This window comes from Esox lucius, chromosome 11, assembly GCF_011004845.1.
Source record: "Esox lucius isolate fEsoLuc1 chromosome 11, fEsoLuc1.pri, whole genome shotgun sequence".
Taxonomy (NCBI): domain Eukaryota; kingdom Metazoa; phylum Chordata; class Actinopteri; order Esociformes; family Esocidae; genus Esox; species Esox lucius.
Window position 1 is genome coordinate 23,358,534 of NC_047579.1, and position 14,180 is coordinate 23,372,713.

General features: G+C 38.6%; 1 protein-coding gene across 1 annotated transcript in view; it reads left to right on the forward strand.

The window, feature by feature from the left end:
- The first annotated feature begins 238 nt into the window (after positions 1-238).
- Positions 239-14,180, forward strand: part of LOC117595221 (nuclear GTPase SLIP-GC-like) — a 772,829-nt gene continuing 758,887 nt past the window's right edge. Inside the window, exons 1-6 of the mRNA XM_034295128.1 lie at positions 239-321; positions 6,130-6,211; positions 6,422-6,534; positions 6,850-6,942; positions 7,329-7,365; positions 8,404-8,493. Of these exons, the coding sequence (XP_034151019.1) occupies positions 6,139-6,211; positions 6,422-6,534; positions 6,850-6,942; positions 7,329-7,365; positions 8,404-8,493 (406 nt within the window). The 5' untranslated portion in view covers positions 239-321; positions 6,130-6,138. The remainder of the gene's footprint in view (positions 322-6,129; positions 6,212-6,421; positions 6,535-6,849; positions 6,943-7,328; positions 7,366-8,403; positions 8,494-14,180) is intronic.

The following is a 14,180-nucleotide window of genomic DNA, read 5'->3' on the forward strand; positions in this document are numbered from 1 at the left end:
ATGCCACATAGAATTAAGGCAGTTCTGAAGGCGAAAGGGGGTCAAACACAGTATTAGTATGGTGTTCCTAATAATCCTTTAGGTGAGTGTAGAAACAGCTACATTACCTACCTCCCTGCGCACCACAACGACTCCGTGACACACCCACTCACCTGTCTCCTCCCATCAACCACACCTCAGACTTTCATTAATTTTCTTGAAATTGAAACTAAAAGTTATAGCAAACTATAAGTAGTCGGACGATGATCAGTCTTGTTTAATGTGTGTTAGCCATGACATACATGGACCAACATCATTATTTCTAGAACACCTATTGTCAATGTAAGTAGATACAGCATCCTCCTGCATGTCTGTTTTTTTTAGCATTTTCCTTTGTTTACACTGATTTGACTTAACAAATAATTCCATAGCTGTTCTGTTGTTTCAGTTCTGTTGGCAATGTTTCACGAGACAAAGTATTTCTGTCTTTATTTACGTTGTAGTTGAGAGCATGGCTTAATCCTTCATTGAAGTTGTTTCTATTTTTTTCTGCCAATCTCGGTCTGCCTGCTTAAAGGCATGCTGAAATACCCTAAGTTCTCTAATTAATCAGTTGTTACTCACATGTGTTTAGTGTAGATCATAAGATTCTTTTATGATTTGTCTTTTATGCTTTGAAAAATAAATAATGGTATTACTATATTCTTGTTGCATGGACACAAACATCTGCCTATTCAGTGGGACTTTTCTGGCTTAACTTAATTTACACCGTCTGAGAAAACATTTACATTTAAAGCAACTTAAAGATCCTGGGCTAAATGTTTTCAGCTTGTGGCTTGATTTGATCTAAGAGTTGCAGTCTGGGCTGGATGTATAATGTGTTGTTTGCATTTGCATAACCATAATTCTTGTGTTACACACATCCTTTATAATTTAGTACAAAAACAATTCTGCTACCAATCTAAGCAATACAAAGCGAAACACATTTTCTGTCAGAACTGCTTGAATGATATAGCCGTTTGGTTTGAAATCCAAGCCACTGATTGTGATTGTTTGGCTTATTGAAATATATTGGACAAGGAGTTACGGTCCTCAAATAGGACAGTCACATCTGAAATTAGACCCCACCTTACAATGTTGTGCGTGACTCTAACAGCTAATATGCCTTTATAGTCTGAAATCAGATCCTGTATTTGTGTCTGTAACCATGTCTATGTTCTGTCATCTGTGCTACAATGGGCCTGAAATGCTGACTGACTGTTGGATAGGTTATATAACATTTGGATCATAACTAGATTTACATCATACAATTGTTAATCATACTTATTATTGTTTCTCTTAAAAACTCCTCTAGTGACAGGATATGGATTTGGACACTGTTGTTGGTTTGTGACAGTCTCAGGTTGTAAGGTTGAAACAATATCAGGATGCCCATAGACAGGGTTTTGCATTCATCCAGGCTGTGAGATTAGCAGCGTAAGAGCAAACACAGTAGGTTCCAACCCTGCATTTTTCTCCAAACAAAAGGTCTGGGTCCAGAAAAATCACCTCTAAGAAAAGTTTGGTTATGCAATGCAATGACTATGTTCTTATGAGGAGCAGCTTGCACCGATATGTGGCAGGAGGCAAATCTGTTGTGTTGTAACATAATTTTGGATCTGTTCCATTGTTATTAACTAATTTGAGTGTGTTCACTAGGCCTATAGGGGTGTACTGGAAACAGGTCTGTTGTGTAAAGTTTAACAAACAATAGTACATATTGATAATCCCATCTTATTGTAAGGGTAGAGGGCCCTTGTCTATGTGGACTGGTAGATGAGTGGATCCTAGTATGCAACAACATTTTGTTGCACAATTTGGTCCTGAGATAACCCCAGGGGAATGTATCTGTTTTGGATACATTTAAATAGTTGCCACTGAGTATGACCCATTGTGTCTCGCTACCCATGTCCTGCAGCCTAGAGCCTAGTTAAGCTCTTTAGAAGGATATGTTTTTATCTCTACTTTGGCTCTATGGGCTGATGTCACTACCAACAACATTACCCTGGACAGCCTCTGTTGACTGATACTGTGAACACATGTTATTGTGAGCAACCGAAACATGCCAGTTAAAATTACTAAAGGTAGCAAGCCATTTTGTTACGGCTCGTACAATATAATGACCATTTGTTTCATGCACATACATAAAACATTGTCTCAAAATAGCTGCTTGTCAACATTTAAGCAAAGAAAACAGTTGATTATGTATCAGTCCCTGATCTGTATAGGTAAGAACAAGAGTATGGACATTGGTTCAGAAACACATTTACATGTATTCAATTTGAGCCATTCAGAGGTAGACATTTGGCCTCGCTTTCCCTTAAGCAATTCTCAACATCCAGCAAATATTTACCTGTAACAAATAATACATAATATGTACAACTTTTAAAAATATTGGATAATTCATCCATTTATGGGACAGACAATAAAAAAAACAAAGAACAGTGTAATTAATCCAACAAATGTAATTTCACTACCTGTTGGTTCGTCTGTCATTACACCTAGTTCATATGAACAGTTGGAGCTATTTTACCCACCACCTTGTACAGTATGTCCAGTTTTCTGAGAGAGTAAATAGGCTTGTTTGTGTGACATCAGAATATCCCACTAGATTGAGACACCAGACAAATTTGCACTTTGCAACTGTGCACCTTTACACATTTCCTCATTATAGAACATTAGTCTACACACTAGGCAAGGTGTCCCAACAGCACCATAAAACATATTACACTAACCTGGTTATGAGGGCTTTTTTATAGTTATGCAATAACACACTGGGTGGTGTGGTCAGGGGTGTAACTTAGTTGTCACTCCCAGGGTGCGAGGCTCACTATGCTCAATTAGACAAATGAGCCAGTCAGACACAGTGGACAATCTGTCAGAAGTTCAGATCTACTACCAAATTAACACACAGCAGTTCTAATAGGAAGCTCCCTACACCTTTCTGCAAACCTTGTGTGCCTAGGGTCGATCATTTACCTCCCTCAGCTTTGGGTGATATGATAGTTTGCATAATCACGTCACAGAGAGCACTGAAGGCAAGAGACAGGGGTTTATTTGGAATTTAACTGTTATAGGTCTTCACTTGTCCTGCCCAGGTGGCATGATAGATCCTTACCCAGGCAGCAGTCAAAAGCCTGGTGAAAGGACATACAGTCAGGCTACAAGGACAAGAAATTACTAATCGCCCCAGGAAAAGAGATGTGAAGCATGTTAAAAGATTTGTCATGACACAATTTATGGATTTTAGTTGTAGTGATGTCAGTGCTAAATTAGGAGTATGACTGCCACATTTGGATTTATACTGGTGGTTACAGTACCAGTCTATAGTGTGGACAGGCCCCTTCAAGAGAAAGGGCTAAGTCTTTCCAAACTTTTTGCCTGAAAACTGTTTATGGGACACCTCTTTTTAATGCTGAGGATGATCTCCAGCTCTGGGTACATTGGAAAACCTTTCCAAACAAGCTGAACTACCTGTGGGCCATGTTGACTTGATTAGCTTTGCTTCAGTTTGTCACATTTATCTTTGAACAGCACACAATGTTTTAATTAGTGAGCTAGCTTGCTGTACTCCATTAAAACAATGTGCCTCATCTCCCTTGTTCCCATCTACCTACCACAGCTATGCCTGTTATTCTACTGAACACTGGCAAACTAAACTGTCAGACATTTCATGGAAATGGAAACAGAAAATAACTGTAAACTATGAGTAGTAGGACAATGATCAGTCTTGTTTAATGTTGGATAAAGCTCTTGCCATAACATACATGAACCAACATCAATTATTTCTAGAAAACCTTTTGTCGATGTAAGTAATTACAGCATGTATCAGCATTTCTACTTTCAATGTGTTTTTGTAGCAATAGCCTTTAGTTACTCTGATTAGACTTAAACAACAAATAATTCCATAGATGTTCTGTTGACAGTGTTTCCCAAGACAGTGTTTCTGTCTTTATTAAATATTCATAGTTAATAATTGGTATTTGGTATCCCTAAAAAACAAAAAACAGATACTAAGCCTACTATAGTGTAACACTGGCAGGTAAGCTGTCACAACTCCCTCTCCTGGGGCTCCCCCTGCTGGTGCGCCCAGGCTCCGGCGGTCGGCGTCACTGGCTTTCTGAAGCCACCGCCCCCTTCCCTCTGCTACCAGCGCCCCTGTACCTCGTTCGTCTCATTATGTTGAGTAAATGTTTGACTGATTGTTAGAAGGGTTTTGTGGTTTATTGTTTGCTGTAAAGACGCTCTGTCGACTATTGTATACTTTGGTTTTACTGGACACCTTACGTTTTGTTCGAGTGTGTTCAGTGTCTGTCTGTTTGGCATTATCTACGCTTGCTTCACCCCAAATAAAAGGAAAGTAAGCTACCTCCCTTCGCCTGGCTCCTGTTTGTCGACAGACCGTGACATGACCTGAGTTCCCCAAACCAAAAAAATAGCATTGAATCAAATAATTGTTCAGCGCAAGGCTGAACCCATCGGGGGACTTGTGTGGCGAACATCAGTCCACAACTGGCAATCTATAGCCTAGGGCATAGGGTAGCAACCCTTCAGACACTTTTTACTATCAGGGTTGATGTCAAATGTGTAATCCTAGGGAGCTAGGCAAACAGATGGCTCATTTATAGCATTGGCCATTGTTTGGAAACTATTATTCCAGATACTTTCCTTTTTTGTCATTGCTACTGAAAAAAAAGGATAATACAAGTTTTTATGCTGCTCTTGTGCTGCAAGTTCTCACCATAGGTTATTATCTCATGAAGGGACTGACGGGTTTAACCTAGCGTTGGAGTGCAAGGATTGAGATCCCAGGTCAGAGTCCCCCTGGAGGGTGGTTAGAGAATTAGAAACAATCTGGCTGTTTTTATTCTATTGCACTTTCATATTTTTCATATCATTGCATAGCACATTGTATTGTAGGCTGAATGTATGCACAATTCATACATTGAATGTATGAATTGTGCTATATAAATAAACTTGCTTGCTTTGCTAGTCACTGTGGAGCATGCACAGACATTGTTGGGAGTGCATGCAGTCATGTAGGGGATTTAAAAATTATACAATGTGATTTTCTGGATTTTTGTTTTAGATTCTGTCTCTCACAGTTGAAGTGTACTTATGATAAAAATTACAGACCTCTACATGCTTTGTAAGTAGGAAAACCTGCAAAATCGGCAGTGTATCAAATACTTGTTCTCCTCACTGTACTTCATTAAGACCCAATGTTTTGATTTAAGTGTTCCCTTCATTTCTTTGAGCCGAGTATATAGGAGGTGCTAAAAAGTGGGGGTAAAACATATAGAATGAAAAAATAAAACACAAATACAACAGAGAACAACTAGAACTACAACTGTTAAAAAAACATCAAAACCAGAACCTAGCAGTATATGTTTTGAGAAAAGAAAAAAATCCTGTCTCCATAAATTCATTTATTTTGAAGTGAAATCCAACATTCTCTTCAAGTCTCTCTGCTTCCTACTATATTTTGAATATTTGATTAGAACATGTATTGTCAACTGTTGTGGAAATGTCTTTACTCAGTGAGAATACATTGTATAAAGGACTGAGTCCCACTGTTAAGATAGGTATAGGAATGTGTGGGATCTGGTATTGCATAGGGGACATCTATTGTCTGTCCAGATGCAGATCGATGGGTTTTAGGACAGGATAGGAGAAGATACAACAGGGGGCAGTAAGGCCAGTTGGCCCCTTTGGGTAAACACTACAGTAAACATTATGGCAGGAAGGATAAGGTGGGGGAAGATAGCATTTGACTTGTGTGATAGAACAAAGGGAAAGGTGTTTAGACAGATGGCAGCATCTTACCACACCCCTTTTTCCTATGTGATATATACGGTTGAATGAGCTATATTAGTTAGAGGCTCCTCAGACGATTATGTTTGTGTAAGCGGTTGACGCGTCTCTCATAATAGTCTCTGTGCATAATAATTAATAAAATAATGTACAAAGAGAACTTTGTTTCTGTGTCCCTTACTCCGAGTGTCGATACATGGAATTACTATCACATCAACATACTACTATTACTATGTAGCAAATGTTTTTACAAATCATCTTTTTATCTTAATTAAACTGTAATTATTCTATTCATAGTGACTTGTCATGGCGTCATCGGATTTTGTCAGAGACATATTAACAAAGTGGGACCTCAGTCAATGGATAAAAAATTTTGAAGGTGAAAATGTTAAATTTTTTATACATTGTATTTTAAGTTGTATAATACTAGTTGTATTAGTGTGGTACAAGTAATGTTTTAATATGAATTAATATAATTGTATATTGCATTATTATACATTAGTACTGTAATTATATCAACTCAAGAGTAAGCACAGGTGTATTTGTTAAACTCATCATGTGTTTTTAATATATTTTTCCTGAATTTCAGAGGAAGAAATAGACGAGGAAGGTTTTCTCTTGCTCGAAGAGAAAGAATTAATCCACTTGATCCCAAAAATAGGACCACGGACAAAATTTGCTCACAAACACAAACTTCTAAAGGTATAGATAACAAATGATAGGAATTTTAACAAAAGTTTACAGAAAAGACAGAGTGACCAGGTTTTACGTGTGTATCTGTAAGTGTAGGGTAAATAGTTTGCATTCATTCTTATCTGAGTAAATCCACTGCACCAGCCTATATTTTTCAGCCTACAAATGTCTTAGCATATTACAGGAAACAATGTTACAGCACAAGGTTAGTTTTTCTAACTAGAATCTAAATTAGAATACATTAGATTCAACTAAACATTATTGTTTATCAATTATTCATTGCCTTACAAGTGTCTCGGCATGTCTCGTGTTTTTTAATTGCAGGAACAAAACAAACACAGCAATGTTGAAGAGAACTTTGAAGTGGCCACGTCGTCAACAGCTTCCATTAACACAGCCAAGAGTTCCTCAGAAAATGTACTTTTTACCTATAACTATTTACATAAATCCTCACCCCTAAAGGACATATTTTATATTTCAAAGCACAATTATTATTTAGATCAACCTACACACCTTTGTATGATATTAGTTCTCCAAATAGCTGTATCACAAAGATACAACAAGTCATGTTCATCACCTCGTCTGCAGGATGATTTCCTCTTTGATTATATTAATGTTTGTGCATCAAGGCATTTCAATCACCATCTCACATAATAAGGATTACAATTTCAGAAATATTGCAACATCACACAGGACATAAATGATCACGTTTTATTTCATTAAGAGGATGGATATTTTAGTTTGTGTTGTAAGTTTTGTAAAATGATGCCTTCACCATGATGATCATTTACTTGTTTCTTCAGAGTATGCCCTCAACCGGTGTGGAGAAACATCTTTCAGGTAAAAAGCACAGTCAATCAATCAAATACATTTAATGAAAACACTTTTAAATCAGCAGTTCTCAAATACCGCTCATCCAGACACCCAGCCAAAATCCCCAAAGAGCAAACAACAAAAAGAAATTGATGCACATTTGCTACGGAACACTCCACTGGAGGGACAGAATCTACACTGAGCAAAACTATAAACGCAACACTTGGTTTTGCCCCCATTTGTCATGAGCTGAACTCAAAGATCTAAGACTACACAAAAGGCCTATTTCTCTCAAATATTGTTAACAAATCCATCTAAATATAGTTAGTGAGCACTTCTCCTTTGCCGAGATAATCCATCCACCTCACAGGTGTGGCATATCAAGATGCTGATTAGACAGCATTATTATTGCACAGGTGTGCCTTAACAATACAAGGCCAAAAACTAAAGTGTTGCGTTTATAATTTTGTTAAGTGTAGAAGGAAACCTAGAGTGGAGCTAGTCTCTTAGGGTTGGCCAGTCCTCTTCTGGCTGTGTTGGTTGAATATTATACGAGTACATTACCTTGTAGGGACACATTAATATTTCGGGTCACTAAATATATGTGAGCTTAAGCAGAATCCAGATCAGCTGCACATCTAGGTGAACAAGGACAGGGACAACCAGGTGGGCTGTGGGCAGTGACAACAGGAATTGTCAGGCAGAAAGTAGATCTGCAGCACAACCAGTAGGACTTTTATAGGGAAAGCTAGGAGTTGTCAGTCTTGGTAGTCCTGAGGCGTGGTCCAAAAGCTCAGGTCCTCCTAAAATTAAACAGGACACCAGAAAAATTTAACGTATGAAAAAATGTAACAGGACACCAACATTTAAAAAAAAAAACATTTTGACTGGAACTCACACAAAGCCATTCTCCAATAGCTAGAGAGGATCTCCGAGATATTTTCTCAAACAACTGTCAGTATCAGAAATGTCTATTATTACCTATGGCATTGTTCTCAATAACCTTTTTTGAATGCTGTTGTATAGATTTGAGTACTCATAAAAATAAATTCAAATTGTTTCCAGAGAAAAGGAAACATGAGGTAGCCAATGCAAACATGCAAAGAAAGAAGCAGAAGAGTATGGCTGCATCCATCGATCTACCTCCAATATTTGGTAGGTAAGATGTTTTTTATATTGACCTCAATGAATGAAATTTAGAGAAAAAATATTTAAATAAAATAAACCATCTGCCAGATACCATACATGGCCAAAGGTATGTGGACACCCCCACTAATCATTGAGTTCAGGTGTTTCAGCCGCACCCATTGATCACAGGTGCATAAAATCCAATGCATGGCCATGAAATCTCCATATACAAACATTGACAGTACAATGGGTCGTACTGAAGAGTTCAGTGACTTTAAATGTCAAAATGTAATAGGATGCCAAAAGTCAGTTTGTGAAATTTCTGCCCTACTACATCTGCTCCGGTCAACTGTAAGGGCTATAATTGTGAAGTGGAATCTTCAAGGTGCAACAGCCCAGGAACAGAGGTAGACCACGCAAACATACAGAGCGGGGCTGCCGAGTGCTGACACGTACAAATTGCCTATCATCTGTTGCATCACTCACCACAGAGTTCCAAACTGCCTCTGGAGGCAACATCAGCACAAGGACTGTGTGTCAGGAGCTTCATTAATTGGGTTTCCATGGCCAAGCAAATGTATGCAAGCCTCACATTAACATGCGCAATGCCAAGCATTTGCTGGAGTGCTGTAAAGCATAATGCCATTGGACACTGGAGCAGTGGAAAAATTTTCTCTCGAGTGGGGAAACATGCTTCACCTTCTGGCAGTCAGAGGGTCAAATCTGGGTTTGGCAGATCCCCGGAGAATGCCTACCGGAATGCACAGTGCCTAATATAAGTTTGGTGGAGGAGGGACAATGATCTGGGGCTGTGTTTGGCCTCTTAGTTCCAGTGAAGATTTTTTTGACATTTGGGTGCTTCCAACTTTGTGGGAACCATTTGGGAAAGGCCATTTCCTGTTCCAGCATGACTGTGCCCCTGTGCAAAAACCAGGGTCCATAAAGACATAGTTCAACAAGGTTTGTCGAGTCCTGACCTCAACACCATTGAACACATTTGGGATGAATTGAAACTGTGATTTCGAGCCAGGCTCTTTTGGCTTAATGGGCACCAATTCCCACAGAAACATTCCAAAATCTTGTTTTGCTGCAAAGGGGGGAGGGCAACTGTATATTAATGTCTGTGGTTTTGAAATGGAATGTCCAACAAGCTCAAATACGTGTGATGGTTGTGTGTCCACATACGTTTGGCCACATACTATACTTTGTTCAATAGAGTGAAAATTTAAAGACACACATAAAGGAACAACCTTGCAAGATTTTAAAACTTTTGACATACAACTCCAGAAAAAATGAAAAGACCACTGCACCTTCTTCTTTCCTTTCCAAAAAAGTAACAGAAGTGATCAATTTGCAGTGGTCTCTTAATTTGAACCCTTCAGTTCCTCACTCAAAACCTTCCTTTTCGATGTTTTTGGAAAGAAAAGAAAAAGGTGCAGTGGTCTCTTCATTTTTTCCGGTGATGTATGTGAATGTGCCAATCACCTTTTACTTGTGGCAGATTCACAATTGTGCATTCCTGTAATTTCTGGTCAGAATGTTGATGTACTGTGATCTGCAGCATATTGAAACATCAATGATAAACTCAACCATATGTACAGTGGACATGAAAAGTCTACATAGCCACATCCCCAGTTACAAGAAGGTGTGCACACTTATGCAACCAAATATTTCCCCCTCAAAGATTTCAGTTAGTTTTTCCATGGAATTGTTCACGTTATGGGTCACATTAAAGGTGGAAAAAGTTCTGACATGATTTATCTTTGTCTCATTCTTTTACATCACAAGAACCTGGCATTTTAACAGGGATGTATAGACTTTTATATCCACTGTAGGATGAGCCATAGCAAACATGCTCTCATACACCCTTTACAGCTTATCTGCCAAGAATCAACATTGATTGGTAGAGAAAACGATTAGTTCCTGGTGCAAGTAGAATTGATCACTTGGGTTGTGTTGAGGGACGTTCCACCTCTCTAAACATTAGAACCGCCAAATGCCTACGCCAAGTGTTGTTTGAGTGTGTAATTAAAATAAAACTGCAATTTCGAAGGTACTTTGTATTGGCATCCAAATGGAAACCAGGCGCTAATCACCCCTCACTGAATGACGTCAATGGATGAATGCGCGATACTCCCAGATGAATGATCAGAGCCTTGGTTGAATGAACATACAAAGGAAATACAAGATTTCCATTACAATCAAAAAACTACATATACAACTACAATACAAACAATATACAGTACAGGCCAAAAGTTTGGACACACCTTCTCATTCAATGCGTTTCCTTTAAAACTATGAAGGAACACACGTGGAATTATGTACTTTACAAAAAAGTATGAAATAACTGAAAACATGTCTTATATTCTAGTTTCTTCAAAGTAGCCACCCTTTACTCTGATTACTGCTTTGCACACATGGCATTCTGTTGATGAGCTTCAATAGGTAGTCACCTGAAATGGTTTTCCAGCAGTCTTGAAGGAGTTCCCAGAGATGCTTAGCACTTGTCGGCCTTTTCGCCTTCACTCTGCGGTCCAGCTCACCCCAAACCATCTCGATTGGGTTCAGGTCCGGTGACTGTGGAGGCCAGGTCATCTGGCGCAGCACTCCATCACTCTCCTTCTTGGTCAAATAGACCTAATACAGCCTGGAGGTGTGTTTGGGGTCATTGTCCTGTTGAAAAATAAATGATGGTCCAATTAAACGCATACCGGATGGGATGGCATGTCGCTGCAGGATGCTGTGGTAGCTGTGCTGGTTCAGTATGCCTTCAATTTTGAGTAAATCCCCAACAGTGTCACGAACAAAGCACCCCCACACCATCACACCTCCTCCTCCATTCTTCACGGTGGGAACCAGGCATGTAGAATCCATCCGTTCACCTTTTCTAAGTCGCACAAAGACACAGCGGTTGGAACCAAAGATCTCAAATTTGGACTCATCAGACCAAAGCACAGATTACCAATGGTCTAATGTCCATTCCTTGTGTGAATCTCTTCTGCTTGTTGCCTCTCCTTAAGCAGTGGTTTCCTAGCAGCTACTTGACCATGAAGGCCTGAGTCCCGCAGTTTCCTTTTAACAGTTGTTCTAGAGATGTGTCTGCTGCTAGAACTCTGTGTGGCATTCAGCTGGTCTGCAGTTAACCTGAACACAACTGATGGTCTCAACTGATGAAAACAATTCCACTAATTAACCTTGACAAGGCACTCCTGTGAAGTGAAAACCATTTCAGGTGACTACCTCATGAAGGTCATTGAGAGAACACCAAGGGTTTGCAGCGCTATCAAAAAAGCAAAGGGTGGTTACTTTGAGGTATCTAAAATATAGGACATGTTTTCAGTTATTTCACACTTTTTTGTTAAGTACATAATTCCATATGTGTTAATTCATAGTTTTGATGCCTTCAGTGAGTATCTACAATGTAAATAATCATGAAAATAAAGAAAACACATTGAATGAGAAGGTGTGTCCAAACTTTTGGCCTGTACTGTAGGATACCATCACAAGTTACCGTTTTTCAGTAGGAAATTCAGCTTATTGTGTAAGCTAATTCATCAAATGTAAATCTAAAATGTAAATCTACAAATGTATTATGCTGAATAATTATTCACGAAACGAAATACCAAGGATTTTGTTTCCCAGTCACCAATTACCCGTTCAAAAAAGGTATTACACCTTATTGTTTTTATATTAGGAGAGAAAGAGAAACTAAATCGAACACACATCCTATCATTTATTTTAGAATTTTCTCTGCTTATTTTACTGAAGATTAATATTGCACAAATGTATTAGGCTGAATAAATATTCACTAAATGAAATACCAATGATATTCTTTACCACTAGAGTTAAAATTAACTTGATAGCCCCACTACAACCCCCAGGAGAGACCTGCAAAGACGGGCCGTTCACATAGCCTATTCATATTGAACCTTTTTTAATAACTCCTCTCGGTTTTTTGATTACTTATTCATGTCACCTACAGGGGCTATAAAAGGTCTACACACCCCTGTTAATAGACTCCTACCCAAAAAGACTGAGTGCTGTAATAAAAACAAAAGGTGCTTCAACAAAGTATTAGTTTAAGGGTGTGCACACTTATGCAACCAGGATATTGTGAGTTTCAATTTTTTTATTTTTCCCCCTCAAAGATTTCAGTTTGTTTTTCAATATAATTTTTCACGTTATAGGTCACATTTTTATTTTTATCTAATTCTTTCACATCACAAGAACCTGGCATTTTAACAGGGGTGTGTAGACTTTTTATATCCACTGTAAAAACAAATGTTATATATGCCAGTAATCTAAGGCAGGGGTTCTTAAACTTTTTCACTTGCAACCCCCGCACACACATGCGCACACAACATAAGACCTCAAACTACACAACACAAATGTAGCCAAATTCAGTATATCATATTAAGATAACTAATAAAATAATCCTTATTAACCATTAGCCAGTATATGAATTACCTTCTCTCAGTTCTTTCAGGAATTGTTTATTAATTGATAAGTGAAGTCTGAGCAACTTACTCATTTAATGAGATGGGTGGGCCTTTTTGTAGTACAACAGCTGCATCCTGGGTTTGAGTGCCGAAATGGCAACTTGGAGATCATCCTCAACATTAAGACATTATGTGTATTTGTAAAATGTTGCCTCAAGTTGGTTGGTTGATTCCAAACGGAATCAGTACATCCATTGCTGCTTTGGTTTGGATGGTCATGGGTTTTTCTCTGCAACTGAAATCCAGATTACAGCAAGTGTCACTATGGCAAACATTTCCTTTAAGGTCCAATCACTGGACAGCTCCATCAGTGCGTCCTCCAGGTCAGATGACAGGTAATCCTCAGTTGTCCGTGAACAGTCGTCATATACAGTCATATCGTTGTGGATTTGTCTCATTTGGGAAGTACTTCATCAAGTGAAGTATATAAATCCAGAAGGGTTTTTGAACCCCTAACCCTTCGATATGTGAAGTGAACATTTCCGTCATGTTATTGAAATCCATTTCATTGCCCTACACAAATTCCTCCAGCTTAGGAAATATTACGATATAGCTGCCTTTAGCTTGCACAGCTCATCTCTCTAACTTTTTTGTGAATGCATTGATTTTATCAGATAAACAACCATAGGCCTATATTTGTACTTTTGCCTTGGATTGAGTATTTAAGTACATTAGGTTTATCAAAAATACACAAGATTTACCATCCACTTGGGATCTGTCAGATGGTCCGCGAGTTGGTACCTAGCTCATTTTGGAAAATGCGCACCTCATCATGCTGCTCAAACAGGTGGATGAGAACTTTCCCACATAAAAGCCACATGATAGCAGTATGGGCCAGCAGGGCTTCATGTTCATCTCTTGGCCGAGGGGGACAAACAGCCTGGTGTTCCTAGGATGTGATTTAATGGAGTTTACTATTTTAATAGTACATAGCTCTGCCTACTTTCGGCTGAAAAAACTTGTTGATTTATCAACATGAAAGGGATGCTTGGTCTGCAAATGTCTTTTCAGTTTCACTGGCTTTAAACTTTCGTGTGCAAGAACCTCTGAGCAAAGAACTTATTTGAGGATGATGCACATCGTTAATCGTAAAGCAAGTGAATCCAAACTATGAATTCCTCTTGATTTTCTTTGACCGGTTGGGCAATAAAAGAGTAGGGGTTTCCATGAATTTCTCTCATAATTTTACTTGATTAAAAAGTCAGTTATCGTCAC